General features: G+C 46.2%; 1 protein-coding gene across 1 annotated transcript in view; it reads right to left on the bottom strand.

Moving 5' to 3' along the window:
* The window catches only part of LOC118075944 (transmembrane protein 132C), a 273,846-nt gene that overhangs the window by 18,033 nt on the left and 233,570 nt on the right, over positions 1-22,243 (bottom strand). Inside the window, exon 5 of the mRNA XM_035098371.2 lies at positions 21,813-21,956. Within this exon, the coding sequence (XP_034954262.2) occupies positions 21,813-21,956 (144 nt within the window). The remainder of the gene's footprint in view (positions 1-21,812; positions 21,957-22,243) is intronic.

Here is a 22,243-nt window from a genome sequence, read left to right as displayed (position 1 = left end):
TTTTGGAACTGGGCGGAGCATGCTCAGAAGTGACTTTTGATGCTGCTTTGCCCAGTTCCAAAATGGCCGTTGCGCCAGAAGTCACGCTGCAGCCATTTTGGAACTGGGCAGAGCAGCATCAAAAGTCACTTCTGAGCATGCTCCGCCCAGTTCCAAAATGGCCACAGCGCCAGAATAAACCAGGAAAAAACAAAAAAAATCTGTTTTTTCAGCTAGGAACAGCTGGAAAAACGGGGATTTCCCGGGGAAAACGGGAGACTTGGCAGCTATGTCTCCACCCTGCTTCATGGCCTGCTCAGTGGTCCTTAACACTCCCTCTGCTTCCTGTGATCAGGTGTGAGTGCTGTTGCTTATGTAGCTAAAATGTAGCATCCACACGTAAAATGAGACGTATCGGCGGGAGCAAGGAAACCTCAAGATTTGCAGAAGTACAAAACATTAGAAGAAAAACCCTAAGGGGGGGGGTCTCTCCCAGACATTGAGCACTGAGCATGTTCAATGGCGCTGGAAAGCTGCCTGGCAATTTGGGGAGGGAGAAATGGAAGATGGAGAAGGGGCAGGAGAATGCAATGGAGTCTCACGAACAGGAGTCCTCCACGCTGCAACATTCTGCCGTGGGTCCCACTTGTTTAGTATAATCTCCTCTGGCTTTCGTCATTACAGTTAAGATATTATAAATCCCCACAACAGCTTGATATGAAGAATGGGAAACCAAGTGAAAATAATTTCCTCCACAATAGCCCATTATCTGTTTATAAGCATTTGCAATACGTTTAACGCGGTGAAGCTATTCTCTCCTCCCCCATCCCGCTGCCTCCCTTCTCTCCAACGCTGCAGTGGATTTATCATTAGCATGTAAATACTGTCCTGAACTACAAGCATGCATTAGCATAGTCAATTTAAGAGTTATATTAGTAATCACTTCTTTAATCAATGTTGCAATTTACAGACCATTGAGTTTTCTCATTTATTACCTTGCTGAGTACAAGTGGGAGGGATTTTTTTTTTACTATTTTTTAACAAGAATCCTCACTAGAAGATATAAATCATTAAGAAGGATGGGGATAGGATGAAGTGACGCTGCTTGATAAAGTCGTTGTCATAGTAATTCCTAAAGGTGTCATAAACGGCGAGGGAAATCTTGCAATGTGTTAATCATGCATAAAGTGGTCTGCAATGGGGGAACCTTCTGCGTTACTAAGGACAGACCAGAACATTTGCAGAAATTAACCAGCAGACAGCTTCAATTCCCTTTATGCTGCATGGAAATCCATACCATAGCCCTGCAAGGTAGGCTCCTATCATCACCATCATCCACATTGCAGATGGAGGAGTGAGTGTCAGGCTGAGATAGAGTGGATTGCTAAAAGCTGGGATGGGGGAAGCTGTGGCCCTCCATATGTTGGACTACAACTCCCATCATTCCTAATCATTAGTTATGCTCATGGGAGTTGGGGGTCCAACAATATTTGGAGGGCCATAGGTTCCCCATCCCTGACCCAAAGCCAACTAGGCCAGCTAGGCATTTCACAGAGAAGCTGCCTTGCTAACCAGTGGTCTTCAAACTTGGATCTCCAGACTACAACTCCCATCATCCTTGACCAAAGGTTAAGATGGCTAGGGATGATGGGAGCTGTGGTTCAACAACAGTTGAGGACCCAAGGTTGAGGAACACTGCCCTATGTACACCCATCTCTATCTTCCATCCAGGAAACCAAAAGGCATGATCAGTGTTTGAGGACACATTCCAGCCAGGCAAAAACATTCAAGAAGGAGATGCAAAGCTGGGATGGCAAGCTGCATTGGGCCTGGAGAGAGGGGGCATGGCTGGGGAAGGAGTATGGCCTGCAAAGAGTCTTATGAGCCAGAGCGAGAGACTTGGGAGCAGCAGTTGATCCCTGGGCCTGAGATTCCCCACTTTGGGAAATGTGACAATCTGGCCTATCTGGTGAGAAACATTTGCGATAAAACTTTCGCCTTCAGGTTGACCTGCCTGTACTGGACACCCGATATATGATTTAACGTTATCTGTAGCCAAATGCTCTGTCAGAATAAGAACAAACGTGCCAGCCAGCCAAGGCAGGACAAGGCTGGTGTGACAAAAGGCAGCCAGAAAACCTGCACTTCGGAAAATGGTCCTGGGCTAACGTCCAGGCTGTTGTTTTCTCCTGCTATGCCACTGCTGGCCCAGCTCAATGCTAAACAGGACAAAAACAGTGAGTTTTGCAGCCAAGCCTCTTGTATTTTTGTTTAAGCAGGCATATGATATTACTTGCTTGCAAGAGAGAATAATAATAATAATAATAATAATAATAATAAGGAGGAGGAGGAGGAGGAGGAGGAGGAGGAGGAGGAGGAGGAGGAGGTTTCTTTGGCTATGTCTGAAGTAAGGGGAAAACCAAGCAAGCGGTAGGTCCTCTGTGTGGGGAAGACGGAGAAATGCTATCTGTCTTCACCCAAAGTGATGCCCGACCTGGTGATAATAGAATAAATGATAATTTAAAAAAATCCTTCAGTAGCACCTTAAAGACCAACTAAGTTTTAATTTTGGTATGAGCTTTCATGTGCATGCACACTTCATCAGATACCATGCACACGAAAGCTCATACCAAAATTAAAACTTAGTTGGTCTTTAAGGTGCTACTGAAGGATTTTTTTATTTTGTTTCAACTCAGACCAACACGGCTACCTACCTGTAACTAGAATAAATGATGTAAGGAGGGAGCTGCAGCCCAAGATAGGAAAAGAGGCGGCAAGGGAACACCTAGCTACTTTAAATGAATTCAAATCTCGAAGGCCTGATGAGCTGCATCCAAGGGTACAAAAGGAGCTTGCTGATGGAATTTCAGAGCCTTTCTCTATTATCTTCTCAGAATTCTTGGAGAACAGGTGAGGTCCATACAAACTGGAGGTGGGCAAATATTGTCCTCCATCTTCAAAAGGGGGGGGGGAGGAAAGACCCCGTTAACTGCTGACATTGATACCAGGGAAGTTCTAGAACAGATAATTCAACTGTTGGTCTGTGAGCATTTAGAAAAGGATGCTGTGAATACTAAGAAACCCAGCATGGGTTTCTCAAAAATAAGTCATGCTAGACCAATCTGATTTCTTTTTCTGATGGAATTACAAACTTAGTTGATATAGTCCACATAGTCATTTAAATGGCCAAGAACATTCTTTGTTGCTATTACAGCAACTGAGCTAGTGGCTATAAGGGCATTGAGACAGGCAGGTATAAGACAGTTGTCAGCTTATAGATGTTACAGGTGTGTATATATGCAACATATACTGCACTGCTTTTGTTTTTATTTTATTTTTTAATAATTAAAGCAGTAAAAAATAAATCTCAGTTAGGGACATAGGAAATGAGCCTAGAACAGCAATCAGCAGCTTGGTGTAGCTGATTACAATTTCAGCCAGTCAACATAAGGTGCTTCAGGTTCTAGGAGAATACCCAGGGGTAGTGGAGTATTGATTTGGAAGTCTGTGAAGTCTATATGCTTGTAAGTAGAGTCTAGCGACTTGCAAAACCTCTATCAATGGAAAATGAATGATGTCAGCACTCAGTTTTGAAGCCAGTGCTATTGCACTGCCGAGTAACCTTGCTGAGTTTTCTCCCCAAAAGATCTGAGCCCTACTCCTGGAGGTCAGACTCTGGTAGCTTTCTCCTCAGTTATCTGTGGACAGCTCCTGTGCTCCTGATGTTGGTTGAATCCAGGCACTTGTTGAGATGCAACAGGCAGATTCAGTTATGGGGTGCAACTGAAACTCTCTTCATCAAAAATGTCCTGATCTTAGCATCTCAAATTATTTGCTCTTGATTCCAGTGTGGCTCTGGCATGCCAAGGATCCTCTAAGTTTGTGTTTACTTAGACCACACAATAAAATACCACACAGAAAGGCTGATCATATATATCAGAGGTGGGCAGCCTCAGGCCTGGGACTCTCTCCACACCAAACCGTCTTCCCAGCAATACCCTCTTTTCCCTGGTCAACCTCCCCCAGTGGCCTTACTTCATAATACAACAACAACAACAACAACAACAACAACAACAACAACAACAACAACTTATTATTTATACCCCGCCCATCTGGCTGGGTTTCCCCAGCCACTCTGGGTGGCTTTCAGCAGAATATTAAAATACAATGATTCATCAAATATTAAAAGCTTCCCTAAACAGGGCTGCCTTCAGATGTCTTCTAAAAGTCTGATAGTTGTTTATTTCCTTGACATCTGATGGGCGGGCACCACTACCGAGAAGGCCTTCTGCCTGGTTCCCTGTAACCTCACTTCTCGCAGTGAGGGAACCACCAGAAGTCCCTCGGCACTGGACCTCAGTGTCTGGGCTGAACGATGGGGGTGGAGACGCTCCTTTAGGTATACTGGGCCGAGGCCATTTAGGGCTTTAAAGGTCAGCACCAACACTCTGAATTGTGCCTGGAAATGTTCTGGGAGCCAATGTAGGTCTTTCAGGACTGGTGTTATGTGGTCTCAGCGGCCACTCCAGTCACCAGTCTAGCTTCACACCTTCCATGAGCATTTTTGCATGGCTGGAATATTTATTTGAACTCTGATGGAGGATAAAGAGGGTTGTCTGTAAAAACAGCCCACTTTGCAAAGGCAAAAGGTCAATTTGCCCCACCCACCAATGGCATGTGGCCGCCAGAAGCCAGCCTAGACAGGAATGCAGCCCTCAGACTGAAATGGGTTATTTTATATTTTAAAATATCTATCAAAAACAAAATGCCTACATATTTTATTACGTCTGGGCACCAGCAAAATCACCAAAGTATGCAATTTCCAATTACCCGTGCACATTAGTTCTGACTTTAACCAGTTAATCATACTCTCAGAGATACTACCAAAGCTATTCATTATTTTTTATTAATTATGGTACATATGTTTCTGCCTACTAGCAAATCATCTGTGCACAAAGCTGATTAAATCCCACTTGCTCATGTTAAAAACCAGAAATCTTCTCTTTCTGTCTAATTGCACACCCCAGTAATTCCAAACAAATCAAATATCAATGGAGAAAGAAGGCAGCCCTGCTTTGCACCTCTTTTCAAAACAAACAGATCTGAGAAGATTCCATGTCCCTTTACTTGTGATTTAGGAAAGAAGCATAATATTCTAATCCACTTTATAAATTCTCAAGGAAATCCAATTTTTCCAAAGTAACAAACACAAATTGCCAATATATCTTGTCAAATGCTTTTTCAGCATCCAGGGAAATAAGTGTTGCTGGATTTACTCAATAGCTATTTAAGGCAACCAAATTGGGTACCAATCTTAAATAGTATGCTCCCTGTCTATGCTTAATAAAACCCATTTGATCCAAATGCACTACAGCTCTTATCACTGGTTGGACTATGTGCCAATTAAGAGGGCAGAAGTAGAACCAAAGGGCAGAAATGGAAAGGAAGCAGGCTTTAGTTAAACCAGGGATGTGGTAGCTCAGGCTCTGGACCTGAACCTGGCCATCCAGATCTCTCCATCTGGCCCTTGAGATTCTCCACAGGCCACAGCCCTCACCAGTAGGACCAGCCCAAGACATTTTGGCAGAGGAGATGAACCAAAAAATGCCACCGCCCCACCAGGGAAGGAGTGGCAAATGAAGATCTACATTGGGGGCGGGGGGAATAAGTATCTACATTGGGAACAAGGAAGGGAATCCCTGATGGTTGAAGAGGGAATCAAAGGCAGTGGCAGACGATGGGGTGGGAGGCCCACTCTGAATCATATCAGGTGAGTACAGAGCCCAGGAAACCCCAGAGGGGTGGGAGCAGACCAGCAGTGCCTCCCATTCACCAAGAAGCTGCTATAGAGGTGACATTGCGGGGAGAGGGAGTGGCTGTTGAGGAGGTGGCAGATCTGGCCTCCAAGGAGCATGTGGCAGCGGCAGCAGCAGCAGGCAGCATTCTTTGGAGGCTGGTTCTGCTGCCCTTGTGGATCCTGCCACCTGAGGTGATTGCCTTGTCTTGCCTGATCGGTGGGCTGGCCCTGCTCACCAGTCTAACTTCATACCCTTTCTGGGTGCATTTACCTGGCTAGAATGTGAAACTGAACTGTGATAATGCTTCTTGATTTTGGATGTAGGATAGAGAGCGGTGTAGGAAGTAAGCTACTGTACAAAGTGAAAAATAGCAACCATGACTCCACCCACCTTTGACCCTGGCCCCACTTGCCAAGGGTTTTGTGGCCCACACAAGGTTACCCAGAAAAGTTGGGCTGGAGAAAAGTTCTTTATCCCTGGGCTAAACATTAGGAGACGTTTCCTAATAGTAAGAGCTGTATGGCAGAGAAGATTCTTGCCTTGTGAGGTTCTGAGAAGTATCCTAGAAGGAGTTAGACAGCCACATGCCAAGGATATTGTTTGCATCCTGTATCAGAAATCTTGTCTCATTATATGATTAGGTTGGACTAGATCACGATCAGGGTTGGCTAACCTGTGATCCTTCCAGTGAGCACCTGCTTCATGTATCTGATAGGAACACAGGACACCTGCCTTCTCCAAAATCAGGCTGTAAGTTCAGCTAGCTCACTTTTTTTTCTATACCAGGGATACTGTGTAGGAAAATGTAGCTGCTGCAGGTGTCATGGGAATTGGAGTCTGGAAGGCCACAGGATAGCCAAGCCTGAACAAGGTAACCTCCAAGGTCCCTTCTAGCTCCAGAATCCTATGCATAGTAGCAAGGGTGGGGTTCAGGTGACCTGAAAACAGGTGCAAAATCTGCCTGATTCAATGCTGGAATGAATTTTAAACCAGAGTTCTGGAAGGATGGATGGCAAGAGAACACATTGAGCCTATGAAACAATACAGGCATTGCACAAGGGGTATCTGTGCTTCCTGGATCAGGATCAGAGAGAAAACTAGTGACTTACTGTTACAATGGATGCTGCACACATGTCAGGGTTGTTACGACTACTCCTGAGTAACGACTTTCCACATGCTTGTCTTTCAAAAGTCTTTATTAAAAGGCAAAGGGACCCCTGACCATTAGGTCCAGTCGTGACCAACTCTGGGGTTGCGCGCTCATCTCGCATTATTGGCCGAGGGAGCCGGCGTATAGCTTCCAGGTCATGTGTCCAGCATGACAAAGCCGCTTCTGGCAAACCAGAGCAGCACATGGAAACGCCGTTTACCTTCCCGCTGTAGCGGTTCCTATTTATCTACTTGCATTTTGACGTGCTTTCGAACTGCTAGGTTGGCAGGAGCTGGTGCACATTATTTACAGTGTAGCAAGCTGCTGGTTTCATGTCTTCTCATTCTGAATCCAGCACTGCCCCTTTTCGCGACTTTGACCAACATCCAGCACTGCCCCTTTTCGCGACTGCCTCATCCAGCACTGCCCCTTTTCGCGACTTTGACCAACATAAAAGCCTCGGGACAGTGAATCTCCTCCCCTTTCTCCTCCTCCTCAACACCGGTGTCGGGGGGAAGGTTCTATGGTCTGCCTTCTGTCTGTCCCCCCTTTCCGCCTCTCTCTCTTCCTGCCTGTGGAGCAGGGGCTCTCCAATGCTGCCAGAGCCCTGGCACTCCTTCTCCGTCTCCTTACTCACGCCTTCAGACCCCGCGCTTTCATGACTGCTTGGAGACGGGTGCTACTGATGAGAGGGGGGGTTTCTCTGTAATCACTCCCCCTTACAACACACATCATGTATTTAAAGTACACACACCCTCACAAGAATCCCGGGAACTGTAGTTCACCTCTCACAGTGCACCAGTTCCCAGCACCCTTAGCAAACTATAGCTCCCAGGATGATTTTTGTAATGGGACATGCTTAGAATGGATGCTGTGCCTGAGGAAATGGAGCTGAGTGTGCAGGCTGGTAAGAGAAGCTGTCTATCCTTTTCTTGAGACTTTCCACCTCAAAGGCCTCACTTGATGCAGCCTGGGAATGATAGCAGCCCTGCTGTGTCCTTTCCCTCCATAATCCTGGTTCCTCTTCTTCTTTTTACCTTGTGAAATGTTTTGGGGCTTTTAAACATATTTTGATATTTGCCATCTAGAGAGAGAGAGATGAAGGTTGCACCCCCCCTTACTCTTTGCAATCACCTTTATGTAAATCCTGTGCTCTGCTGAGCAGAGAGATGGGCATGGCATTTTTATTTTTAATTCTTGGCATTTCCAGGTGCTCGATGTGACGCTCCCTCAGCACTTTCTTTGATTATCAAAGTTGCACTGCAGCCACTTTTCCACAACTCCTTCTAAATTTCAAGGCGGGAGTGGCGGTAGCAGCAGGCAGGCGGCGGGAGGGAGATAAAGCATAGAAGAAAAGAACGGACCTAAGCAAAATTTCCAAAATGCTTTTTCTAGTTTCCTTATTTCTTTTCCCTCCACTTCTCTTCCCCAGCCCACAACACCCATTAGTTTACTGCACCTCTTGGAACAAAGGCCGTTGCATTAAACCTCCAAACAAAGTTTGTCCAGTGATGAATCACACTCTATCAAGGTGACTGGTGCAAATTGCTGGGAAGAGTCTAACCTTGGTCTACCTGAAAGCAGACCAGTTGTCGTTCGGAGGTACCCTGAAGTACTGGGATGCTGGAGGCAGGATGCCAGAAAGCTGGGAAGAGACAAATAGCTCAGTGGCAGAGCTCCTGCTCTGCAAGCAGAAGGTCTCAGCTTCAGCCCTTGGCCTTTCCAGTTCAGAGGCGAAGGGAAAGATCCTCAGATTGAAAACCTGGAGGAGTCTGCAGCTGTTCACAGTAACTAACACCAGCAGCCAATCAGTTACAAAGCTAGATTCAAAAGCTTGTAACGAAGGTAGCACAAAGTTAGCACCACTCAGTTGCACTGGTGGAATGCAAGCAAAAGCACCTTAGCAAACAGTTGCGCAATAGATTGCACAAGCGTTATCAGCTGGAGACATGACATCTCCTTTGCCATCCCAACTGTTTGCTTAATTGGGGTTTTTAAAGCCCTAATTAAACATTTTAGCCCTGCCTGATTTGGGGCTGAATTCAGGTTGTGTGGTTGCCAGGTTGGATCAAGCGAATCCATGGGTCAGGGTCAGAGACCTGGGTCCAGGGCAGGGCCGAATTTAGGTTTGATGAGGCCCTAAGCTACTGAAGGTAATGGAGCCCTTTCTATGTCCAGCTGTCCTTTGTCAACAACAAATTGTCACTTTTTTGTGTTGAATATATGCTATGTGGTAATTTATGGACCAAATAGGTATCTAAAGCCATTTGCACATGTTGCCATGCAACCAGTCCATGTGCAGAAAGTAGGCACCCTTTATATGTTGTTGTTGTTTAGTTGATTAGTCGTGTCTGACTCTTCGTAACCCCAAGGACCAGCGCACGCCAGGCACTCCTGTCTTCCACTGCCTCCTGGAGTTTTGTCAAATTCATGTTGGTCACTTCTATAACACTGTCCAACCATCTTGTCCTCTGTCGTCCCCTTCTCCTTGTGCCCTCCATCTTTTCCAGCATCAGGGTCTTTTCCAGGGAGTCTTCTCTTCTCATGAGGTGGCCAAAGTATTGGAGCCTCAGTTTCACGATCTGTCCTTCCAGTGAGCACTCAGGGCTGATTTCCTTCAGAATGGATAGGTTTGATCTTCTTGCAGTCCATGGGACTCTCAAGAGTCTCCTCCAGCACCATAATTCAAAAGCATCAATTCTTCCAACTCTACAAATATATTATTCTGTTACTCTATATGAGCAAGAGAATATAGTCTTCATAGCAATGAAATATATACAATTTAAAACAAAACACCACCACCACCAAAACACACATCATCCTGGTGGACACTGAAAAGGATTTTGTTGTTTAGTCATGTCCGACTCTTCGTGACCCCATGGACCATAGCACGCCAGGCACTCCTGTCTTGCACTGCCTCCCGCAGTTTGGTCAAACTCATGTTCGTAGCTTCGAGAACATTGTCCAACCATCTTGTCCTCTGTCGTCCCCTTCTCCTAGTGCCCTCAATCTTTCCCAACATCAGGGTCTTTTCCAGGGATTCTTCTCTTCTCATGAGGTGGCCAAAGTATTGGAGCCTCAGCTTCACGATCTGTCCTTCCAGTGAGCACTCAGGGCTGATTTCCTTCAGAATGGATACGTTTGATCTTCTTGCAGTCCATGGGACTCTCAAGAGTCTCCTCCAGCACCATAATTCAAAAGCATCAATTCTCTGGCGATCAGCCTTCTTCATGGTCCAGCTCTCACTTCCATACATCACTACTGGGAAAGCCATAGCTTTAACTATACGGATCTTTGTCCACAAGGTAATGTCTCTGCTTTTTGAGATGCTGTCTAGGTTTGTCATCACTTTTCTCCCAAGAAGCAAGCGTCTTTTAATTTCATAACTGCTGTCACCATCTGCCATGATCATCATAGCTGCCAAGTTATCCCTTTTTTAAAGGGATTTTCCCTTATGCTGAATAGGCTTCCTCGCGAGAAAAGGGAAAACTTGGCAGCTATGCATGATCATGGAGCCCAAGAAGGTAAAATTTGCCACTGCTTCCAATTCTTCCCCTTCTGTTTGCCAGGAGGTGATGGAACCAGTGGCCATGTTTTTAGTTTTTTTTATGTTGACCATATTTTGCGCTCTCCTCTTTCACCCTCATTAAGAGGATACACACACACACACACACACACACACATGTAAATGAGCAAACCAGTGATATTTTAGGGAGCAGACTAGCATAATAGGAGCCTACACGACACAAAACACTGTTATTGTATGTAGGCTTTATTTTGTTTGTTTGTTATCTTATATTTTGGAAATGTACATCCAGTTGTTGTTGTTTTTAATTTTTTGGGGGCCCCCCCAAGAGAGTGGGGCCCCAAGATATAGCTTGTTTTGCTTATACATAAATCTGGCACTGGTCCAGGGTGGGTGGGTGGACTCTGCACAGCCCTAGCACCCTCCTCTGTCCCTATGAGATTCCTTCATCAAGTCTCAGATATGTGCTGTCATTTTGCATTTCAGCCAATGAGGTCAACCTCATGTATGGCATCTCAGACTCTTCCTCCACTCCTGTTCATACCAGTTTGTCTTGGAGAAAGAAGATTTCAAAGGCTATGCACAATACCAGCTCCTGAGGGACCAGCCTCCTTTCCACGACACACTGTAAGCCTCCTGGGTATGGACTTAATTAAACAGCCTGAGATCTAGAACTCCTCAGGCCTTAAGAATGCAACAATCAGTTTCTCTTTTGGGGTAACAAGTTGGAATCCTGCCTGGTCTATCAACTTAGCTCATGAAGGCTCCCTGCTAGCCACAATATATGGAATGAAACACAGCCCACAGAACCAGGTTTCAAATTTAGCACCTGTCGCCTTCCCAGCTTTCGGCTTCAATCACAGGGAATTGGAACAGAATTAAAAAAAAATGCAGTGTGTGTTTGAAGGAGGCATATTAAACCAAAAGTAGCTAGTAGTAAGGCTTTGTTAAGAGCTAGCTTCACGTTATTCATTAAACAGAAATCCCACATAAATATATGTCCACCAGTAATATGGCTTGTTCCCATACCTAAAAGCTGTTGACTAACCACTAACTAGGGACCCAGGTGGCGCTGTGGGCTAAACCACTGAGCCTAGGGCTTGCTGATCAGAAGGTCGGCGGTTTGAATCCCTGTGACGGGGTGAGCTCCCATTGCTCGGTCCCAGCTCCTGCCAACCTAGCAGTTCGAAAGCACATCAAAAATGCAAGTAGATAAATAGGAACTGCTATAGCGGTAACATAAACGGTGTTTCCATGTGCTGCTCTGGTTTGCCAGAAGCGGCTTTGTCATGCTGGCCACATGACCTGGAAGCTATACGCCGGCTCCCTCGGCCAATAATGCGAGATGAGCGCACAACCCCAGAGTCGGTCACGACTGGACCTAATGGTCAGGGGTCCCTTTACCTTTACTAACCACTAACTAGCCACTAACCTGCTTTTTAAAACCATCTACTCCAGAGGTTGAGGAACAGTTGACAATGTCAGTAATTGGACCTCCATGTGATTTCCCTCCCTTTCTTTCTGATGATAGCAATTGAGCCCTTTCTGACCAGGGCTGCACTTCTCAAACAGCGGAACAGTCAGCAAAGTCAGTTAAATAACACAGAGAGAGTCAGGGGAGAAAAGAAATCCTAATAATATGTTAGTGAGCAAACCGAACAAAAAGTGTGTGAAATTTGAGGAGAAAGGAGCAACAGGGAATTTCTTTCTTCCATCAGGCCTTGTAAATAGCAGGGAGACATTCAAGTCAGCAAACAGAGGGAAAACTCCCTCAGAGCTGCACAGCCAATCAGAGAACATGCTACCTCAGCAAACATCAGGTCACTCTGTCTTAGTTGTTAAGCAACACCTTCCTCACCACCCTCTTGGTTAGTTGGCTTACTGACCACAGAATTAACTTTTACGTTACAAAGGAAATGAACCCCGCTGTTGCACTTCCAGTGCTAACAACACTCTGGCCTTGGGGCTGTGATTTCTAGATTGCAGCACTGATACCTTATAGCAGCAGTCAGCAAGGTTTATCTTGCCTGGGCCGGATCGGTCCCGCGGTGATCCCTCTGTGGGTTGGAGTGCTAGCACGGGAGCAGCACGCGTACCCACAATTTCTGGTGTCTGCGTCTGCGCAGATGTGATTTTCGGTGCCGCAGAAGCAAGTACCTGCACTGTGTTGGTTTAGTGCAGCGCGCGAGCAGGCACCTCAGTTGGGGGGGGGGCGGCTCATGGGCCGGTCAAACAACCTCCGCAGGCTGCTTCCAGCCCATGGGCCTTAGGTTGCTGACCCCTGCCTTATAGTATCCACGCCCCCCCCTCCATTGGACCAGTTTAATGTACCCATTGTAGGTCTCAGGATTTTCATAATATAGTACTGTTTTTTAGAAGGATGGGCAAACCAAAGTTTATTTAGTCATCTGCTGAGACCCCCATCAATTTTTACATGGTCCACAAAAGTTGCAGAACCTCTGAACTAATTTAATGAACACATTTCTTTCTTAAGGAAATGAGTAAAATATGTATCATAGGATGTTTTTCTGGGTTTTTTTGGGGGGGGGATTTTTTGTGTGGATGCATTGCTAAAGTAAACATTGCTTTCCTGATGTGTGCATTAGGAAATGGGGAGCTCGGTGTGATGCAAATGGTCCTTCTCCCCATTTTGTTTGCACAACAACCCTGTGAGGTAGGCTTGGCTGAGAGAGAGAGAGTAGCCGGCCCATATGGTTGGCAGAGCTAATAAGCCTCAAATCTGTCCAGTGTCAGGGTTCCCAGAATGTTCTGATACCAACTTAGGAGTTTAGTGGCCCAGCGGAATGTAAACTTTTATTTGATCCACGTAAACTTTTGAGCCCTAAATCAGTAGCACTATTTGCAGTCTAAGGTCTGTTTCCTTCCAAGGGGACGATCAGAAGTCTGTTCTTCCCCGGCTAGTTGCTTGTTTTTATTTTCTCCCATAACCCGCTGTAAAAATGTAATGTACAGTTTTAAATCCTATCAAACGACCGTCCTTAAAAGAACCCAAGCTAAAGAACTGGAGAGCTGGGCAGCAAGGAGAAAGGAGCAAAGAACAGACTGAAAAAGTTGAGTGTAGATTTGAGTATCTACCTATAACATTCAGCACGTGACGATAACAACAACAACAATGTTTCTGTGTATCTTCCTAAAGTATGAGATAAATTGCAAATTTAAACAGTGCTGCTCAGGATGGGGGAGGGCTGATAGACATTTACTCTGGAGGCATGCAAATATCGATGGCAACATATCTTTTTTGGTAGGTGGGTGTGGGGTGTGCTCCAGAGATGCCATACTGTGGGATTTCCCCCACCCCAGCTTAGCACAAGATCCTTGCACGGCCTAAAAATGCTCACATGCTTTGAAGATGCTCGAGGCATTGTGAAGACCTCTAGGTGGACCCCCCCCCAGCCCCCTCCTGCACCAGTTCAGCAGGAGAAGACAAGTAGGAGATTCTACCAGCTGCCCACCTTGAGACATATTTCTTTCTAAACTATATAGGAAGGAACTATATTTCTTTTGAAACTGTTTCCAAAATAATTTTACTTCCATAAGCAGTTGCTGCAAATGTGAGCGATTCTGCTGTGACTCTCCCCAGAACTACCTGTGGCTGCGTCTCAATAAAGTATGAAGTGCTTTCAGGCCCTGGGCTAACTCTGCTCATCCAGACTGGCCACTGGAAATCCCCATGGGTCAGGAAAGAGTATAAGAGAGCTTTCTGCTCCAGCTGAGCATTGCTTCAGCAACAATCTCATCCTGAGTTCTGGCTTGTTCCACCTGAAAGCATCCTTGGTTACGCCTACTGCCTGGTTTGCCATTGATCTTGACTGCTCCTTTAGTCCTCTTTCCTCCTTCCAAGTTCACCTTATGCTTCTGCTCACATACCAGCCCTGACATTGCTAGCCTACCATGGCTTCCCTCAACCTGGTGTCCTATAGGTGCTGTTGGGCCCTTACCTTCCAAGTCCCGGACTGCAGAATCCGGGACCGGCAGCCGTGTGACACCGGAAGTTGCGTCGACGTAACTTCCGGTGTTGCTTTGCCCTTCTATGGGCACCAAAAATGGCCACCGCCGGCTTCGAAAGTCGCTTCTACGCATGTCAGGAAGTGCGTCGACGCAACTTCCGGTGTTGCTCTGCCCATCTATGGGCACCAAAAATGGCCGCCGCCGACACCGGAAGTCACGTCTATGTACTTCCGGACATGCGTAGATGCGACTTTTGAAGCTGGCGGCGGCCATTTTTGGTGCCCATAGAAGGGAAAATCAGAAATAAACAAAATGGCCACCGGCAGGAGAAAATAACGGAGAAAAACGGGAGATGAAGTGATACGGGGGACCACCAGGAAAAGGTAAGTTTCTCGGGGAAAACGGGGTACTTGGCAGCTATGGTTGGGCCACACTCTTGACCACAGGCTATGCTGGTTGGGACTGATGGGAGCTGTTGTCCAACACACAGTAGTAGCTGGTACCCCCTCAGACTGGTAGGGTGGTAACAAGGGGGGCCAACAGTAGGTCGAGCCAGAGCCAATCATAGGCTGAACCAGAGGCAATACCAGGCAGAGCCAACTTTTTCTAGTTCCCTTCCCATCCTCTTCCCTGCTGAATTCTACAAAAGCACTGAGACTACACCTGAGCACACCTGAGCAATCAGATGTTGGGGGTTTTGCATTTGTTTTCCTGATTATAAGCACTACTGTCTCGTTTTCTAGTGCTCCTGTCACATTGCAGTACCTCTTGCATTATGGAGCTCTGACATTTTGATTTCATGCCCACCAGTGGTCATGGTACAACACAACGATGAATATCATTAGACAACGTCACTTTTCCCTGTTTTTTCGCACATGCGTGCCTCTGTTTCCCCTTGATTCCCCCATGAAAACAGCAGAAAATAACTGTATACTGTGATAGTGCCCTGAAGTTCATCACTTTACTTCCAAGATTTTCCACGTTAAGGGGGGTTGCAAATGGTTTCTTTTCTGTCAGCAATTAGCATGGAAATGAGCACTAAACTGTCACAAGACTCCCCTTGATTTCCAGAATTGGCATTTAGGTCATGTGAAAGCTCAAATATAACACAGAAATCAACAGTTAGGGAAATATGGAGGAAATGAAATAAGATTCTGTGTGAATGGAGCCCCAGGAGGAGGAAAGTGAGGAAACCGCGCGGACTGGTTGACATGGAAGGAAGGAAGGAAGGAAGGAAGGAAGGAAGGAAGGAAGGAAGGAAGGTATGGAGTGGCAGAAGGCAGATCGAGGGGGGTGGACACTGCCCCACTGGCTCCAATGGGCCAGCTTTCACTGCTTTCATCTGGAGAAAACCAGGTTTGGAAAGTCTGCTCTGGCAGTCTCTACGGTACAGTGGAACCTCGGTTTATGAACACCTCGGTTTATGAATTTTCGGTTTATGAACGCCGCGGACCCATCTGGAACGGATTAATTCATTTTCCATTACTTTCAATGGGAAAGTTCGCTTCAGTTTATGAACGCTTCAGTTTATGAACAGACTTCCAGAACCAATTACACCCATGCTTCAGTTTATGAACACTTCAGTTTAAGTACTCTGCGGACTGTCTGGAACAGATTAATCCACTTTCCATTACTTTCAATGGGAAAGTTCGCTTCAGTTTATGAACGCTTCAGTTTATGAACAGACTTCCGGAACCAATTGTGTTCATAAACCGAGGTACCACTGTAGTTGTGTTCTGGCCCCCTCCTTCCCCCATAAACCACTCTTCTTCAGCCTTTTCATGGATATAACATTTCCTTGAGAATACCTCACCAATTCAACTAATCAGCTGGCTTTAGTTGATTAATCTGCTAGGAAAGCCAACTCAGCCTCCAACCTGAAAAAAATATACAGTATATTCAAGAATCTGAATCTGACAAAAGTGTAGCAATCCAGTGCTATTAAGCACTTTGAAGCAATCCATCGTAACAGCTTGGCGGTGCTAAAAAAATAAATTTCTTTTATAAATTATTTCACATCTCTCTCTCTCTCCCTGTTCTCCACTCCTCACCCCACCCCAAGGCTGACTCTCCAGATGCAGAGTTTTTAAAAACTCAGCTCCTGCTAATGGGGAAGGAACACCCCCCCCCCTTTAAACTTAAGAGTGCAACAATTACCTGCTGATCTGTTTAGGAAATTCTCCTCTGTCAGCTTTATTTTTGTCAAAGTTAGATGCTTTCTTTTTGTCAAAGTTAGATGCTTCTTAGTTATATGGTGGAGAATGCTTCATTCGCTTTAATTTAAATAGACACACAAATAAACAGAAGAGTGTCTATTTCAGGACTAGGCAATTGGTTCTGGATTTGTGTGTGAGAGAGAGTGAAAGAGAGAAAGAGGGAGACAGAGAGAATTTCAAACTTCCTTGTGTGTTTCTTGGAGGCACGCAACCCGCAGTTTGGGGAAAACAGAGAAACATAGTAAGTTGCCTTGCAAACCAAGTCGGACCACTGACATATCTAGCTCAGCATTGACAGTGCTCTCCACATTTGGCTGGACTACAGCTTGCTTCATTCCTGACCATTGGCCAGTCTGGCTGAAACCGATGGGAGCTGGAGTCAAACAACATAGAACATGACTACTCCTGAGAGCCAGTGTGGTGTAGTGGTTAAGAGCGGTAGACTCCTAATCTGGGGAACCGGGTTCGCGTCTCCGCTCCTCCACATGCAGCTGCTGGGTGACCCTGGGCTAGTCAAACTTCTCTGAAGTCTCTCACCCCCACCCACCTCACAGAGTGTTTGTTGTGGGGGAGGAAGGGAAAGGAGAATGTTAGCCACTTTGAGACTCCTTTGGGTAGTGATAAAGCGGGATATCAAATCCAAACTCTTCTTCTTCTTCTTCTTCTTCTTCTTCTTCTTCTTCTTCTTCTTCTTCTTCTTCTTCTTCTTCTTCTTCTTCTTCTTCTTCTTCTTCTTCTTCTTCTTCTTCTTCTTCTTCTATCTGCACTTGCAGTGGCTCTTTGAGATTTAAGATCCAGCAGCCTTTCCCAGCCCTTCCTGGAGATGCCTGCGACTGAACCTGGAACCTCCTGCATGCAAAGTGTGCTCTACCACCGTATCTCTTCCCCACCTTCAGTGGGAGAAGTGTCTTCCAGTTAAAGGGGTCTTGCCTGTTCAAGAAGCCACTGGCTCTGGTTCTGTAAGGGAAGCTATGGGTTTTCTGAGGCTTTCAGGACAGAGTCCTCTGACTCTCAGCAGTATGATGGGAAGTGGTAGCAAGTTAGCTCCTGAAGCAGAGAGGCTTCTGGGAAAGCAGGTGAGCCTGGGATCACTGTTAAGGTCCATTCCCTCTCCCACTTACTCCCAGTCTATGGGCTCACTCCTCAAACCTGGCAAGCCTGACCCTTCCTATAGCCTTCTTAGATAGACTTCCTGGGGGACTCAGGTTCCCTGGAAGGCAGTTTGAAGCCCACTGTGTGGTTTGAAAAGCACCGTGTTTGGAAGGCAAGCCCTGCCTAGGCTCTCTGCAAGTGAAGAGAGGTCTGCTGTCGGGGCCAGGGGGCAGCCGTTATTAATAGACACAGAGAGATCTTCTTGGTGGAACCGAGCTTAGCAAGCAAGATTCGGCTCTTAGTCATGTTTTACTGCCACTGTAAATATATTTTGGTCCACTTTTAAAAGGTTAGAGCCATCATTTGGAGGTCTAGCACGTTTATAGCTAGTGAAGGCACACGTAAATCTAGGCGCAAAGGAGCGATGGGGCTGTCAAGGGCGGAAGCCGAAGTTGGGGGGAGACAGTTGGCAGATCAAGCAGGGACATCAGTTACCTGCTGATTCGTGTAACTTTTATTGCTGGAGGAGGTGCAGGGAGGGTAGTATTACCAACCTATCGATCATGGGACTGGTTTTTGTTGGAAAGCCACTTAGAGAAGCAATTGGGGGGGGAGGGGGCAAGGCTCTAGTCACTCCCCCCACCATCTAAGAGCCGACCAGCAAATCTGGCTGTCATATTTTCTGCTTCTTTCCTTGCTACTCCATGGGGTGGGTTGTAGCTTAGCAGAGAAGCATCTGCCTTGCATGAGGAAGGCCCAAGATTCATTTGCCAGCATTTGCAGGTAGGGCTGAGAGAGACCGCGGTCTGAAATTCTGGAAAGCCAGCATGAACAACCTTGAGCTAGATGGGTCTGTGGTCTGACTCTGAATAAGGCAATTCCCTACGTTCCGACTTGAGTCAGCTCTTTATTCAGAATGATGAGGCCTGGAACCCTGCTTTATCTTTAGGGAAAGGACCGTGGCTCGGGGCACAAGCTTTGCGTGCCAAAGGTACTGGGTTTAATCCCCAGCCTTTTCAGGTAGGTGGGAAGGACCCGCCACTTGGAAGCCTGGTGAGCTGCTGGAAGCCTGGAAGCCTGTACAGAGCAAGATGGACCAGTGGCCTGGCTCAGTGTAAGGAAGCTTCCGAGGTTCCTTGTTTGCCTTTGGGGTCAGAATGAATCTCTTTGCCCTTGCCCAGTGTTATGTACTGAGCTGAATCATAGAACAATAGGATCCAGAATCAGCAGTCTGATTGGTCCGCAGGAGCCACCCAATCCAACTCCAGGTGGAAGTGAATCCGCAACCTGATTGGCCTGCAGGAGCAGCCAACCAGACGGCTGGCAGAAGTGAATCTGCAACCTGATTAGCCTGCAGGAGCAGCCAATCAGGCTGCTGGCAGAAGTCAATCCACAAACTAATTGGCCCACAGGTGTAGCCCTGAAGTAGCCAATCACGCAAAGCCCATTGTGTAAATAATGTATATAAGCAGATGGTTTGGGGAAAGGGGCATTCTTCTTCTCTTCTTCTCCTTGATGACTACGAGCTGAATAAAGAGCAAGAAATTCACTCTCTCGACTCCGAGTATATTTCACCCAGTCTGGTTTTGGATATCAGTAGGTCAGAATAACTTGACTTGTTTACTGGATGACTGAAGGAGTTAAAGTCCCACAATATCCAGAGGGCCGCAGGGTCTGGAACTAGGCCATGGTCTGGCTTAGAGTGATGTGCTGGCTGAGCAGCCGGCACCTGACTCCAGCCACTTCCCTGGCTGCTGCTTTGCGCTGGGCTCTGGCTGATGGACCACGGGGCTCTAGTAAATATACACATAGATGTTTCAAGTCTGGAGACTGCCCATGCCTACTTTAGGACCCACTTTGGCTTGCTGTTCATCCACTGAAAAGGCAGGCAATGCCTGAGATCACACAAAAGCATACATGAGGAGAAAAAGGGCCAGTAACCAAACACAGTGGAGAGACAACACTAGGCTACCCAAAAAATGCCTGATTGAGCTCTCGAATGGATTACCCCTTAAAAACTGGGTACATCACACTGCCCAACTGATGGGCAAATATGACCTTTCAGTGACAGAGATCAAAGAACTTCCCTTATATTCCCAGAAAAATATTTTTAAAGGAACCATAAGGGCAGTGGCAATTAAAAATGACCTAAACTCTATGTGCACATCCACATGTGCCCCCATTATATTTTAAACTTAGAGAGGCCCATGAACAAACACCTTATTTCAGGGGTCAGCAAACTTTTTCAGCCGGGGGCCGGTCCACTGTCCCTCAGACCTTGTGGGGGGCCGGACTATATTTTGAAAAAATATATATGAACAATTCCTATGCCCCACAAATAACCCAGAGATGCATTTTAAATAAAAGCACACATTCTACTCATGTAAAAATATGCTGATTCCCAGACCGTTCATGGACCGGATTTAGAAGCTGATTGGGCCGCATCCGGCCCCCGGGCCTTAGTTTGGGGACCCTGCCTTATTTCAACGAACTGACTTTTGTACAACTTCGGAAAGCTTTTACAGAGTTACAATTAAATACAATAAACTCTGCTTATAGAGATGGGAGATACAGAGGAATACCAACAAATGAACTCATTTGCATTAGGGGGTGTCCTGAAGAGGACCTTATGCATTGTATCTTGCGCTGTCCTTTATATAATAAAGCAAGAGAACGATTTTTTAGCACCCATAATGACAAGGTCCCCTGGCCAGAACCCCTCTGACATGACTTTATATCTCCTCGCAGATATAGATAAGTATGTGACCTGGTGTGTAGCACTCTTTCCAACTGGCACTAGGAAAATTAGAGCAAATTATATAGCCAAGATAGCCACCAACTGTAAAGGAGATGAATTTATCTGACCCTACCTACATCAAGCTATGTTCTATCTTTATTACCAAACTCCAAATATAATTGTACATTGTATTAATTAACATTGTTTTTAATATATCAGTGGCCATGTGGTGATTTTAGCCTATAAATCTTATTGTTTAATGCCTTAACCTGTATATTAAAAGGTAAAGGGGCCCCTGACCATCAGGTCCAGTCGTGCCCGACTCTGGGGTTGCGGCGCTCATCTCGCTCTATAGGCCGAGGGAGCCGGCGTTTGTCCGCAGACAGCCTCCGGGTCATGTGGCCAGCATGACAAAGCTGCTTCTGGAGAACCAGAGCAGCGCACGAAAACGCCGTTTACCTTCCCGCTGGAGCGGTCCCTATTTATCTACTTGCACTTTGATGTGCTTTCAAACTGCTAGGTTGGCACGAGCTGGGACCGAGCAACGGGAGCTCACCCCGTTGCAGGGATTCGAACCTCCGACCTTCTGATCAGCAAGCTCTAGACTCTGTGGTTTAACCCACAGCGCCACCTGGGTCCCTAACCTGCATATTAGGGTACTTTTATAGCTCTGTTTAGAGTAGGTAATGTTTTGATAATATAAATGTTTTAAGTTTTTGTATTAGACCAGCATATTTCCTTTTAACTGTTGAATGATTTTGTGTACATTGCAGTAGCCTTTGGCTATGTGCAATAAAACTGACTGACTGAACACAGTGGAGAGTGAGGTGGTGGGGTATAGGTATAGTGGTTACAGCACTGGACTAGCGACCTGGGAGACCAGGAATCAAATTCACACTTGGATGCCCTGGGGCCAGTTACTGCCTCTTGGCTAACCTATTTCATAGGACTAGTTACAGGTAGTTGGTCTGATGTAGTCGAAACAATTTTTTTAAAAAAATCCTTCCGGTAGCACCTTAGAGACCAACTAAGTTTGTCATAGGTATGAGCTTTCGTGTGCATGCACACTTCTTCAGATACATGTGACTTCTCTTTCAGTGTATCTGAAGAAGTGTGCATGCACACGAAAGCTCATACCTATGACAAACTTAGTTGGTCTCTAAGGAGCTACTGGAAGGAATTTTTTTTTCTATTTCAAGAAACAAACAAACCAAGTTAAGACAAAGAGCCAGTACAAAGTTATTGACCCAAGAAGGCTTCAATAGCTCAAGAAGCCAGTTCAGCCCCTGGGAGATGCACATTTCAAGCCTACTAGTGGTGGTGGGGTGATGATCCTGTCACTTACTTTGACAACATCTTCAGCAGAGGATTTGCATTCCACGGATTCGGAGATGTCCGTCACAGCACTGTTCTCTTCAATCGACACCACTTTGATGGGGACCGCAACTGTCTTCCCTGTGAGGATCGCAGTGTTCAGGATCTCTGTGTCCTGCAGTGCAAACAACAGTGCAAAAGGATTGCTGCCATTGCTTTGAGTGGAGCTCTTGAGATAATGATATGAAGTTCTACAGCCGCCTTGCCCGACCTGGTGCTTTCTCAGTGCTGTTGGGGAACAGCCCCCACTACCATTGACTATGAGATCATGCTGTCCTAGGACATCTGGAAGGAACCAGGTAGGGGAACGGATCCTCTACACCAGGCATCCCCAAACTGCGGCCCTCCAGATGTTTTGGCCTACAACTCCCATGATCCTTAGCTAAGAGGACCAGTGGTCAG

The sequence above is a fragment of the Zootoca vivipara genome, chromosome 17 (genome assembly GCF_963506605.1).
Source record: "Zootoca vivipara chromosome 17, rZooViv1.1, whole genome shotgun sequence".
Taxonomy (NCBI): Eukaryota; Metazoa; Chordata; class Lepidosauria; order Squamata; family Lacertidae; genus Zootoca; species Zootoca vivipara.
This window is presented reverse-complemented; position numbering and strand designations above follow the sequence as displayed.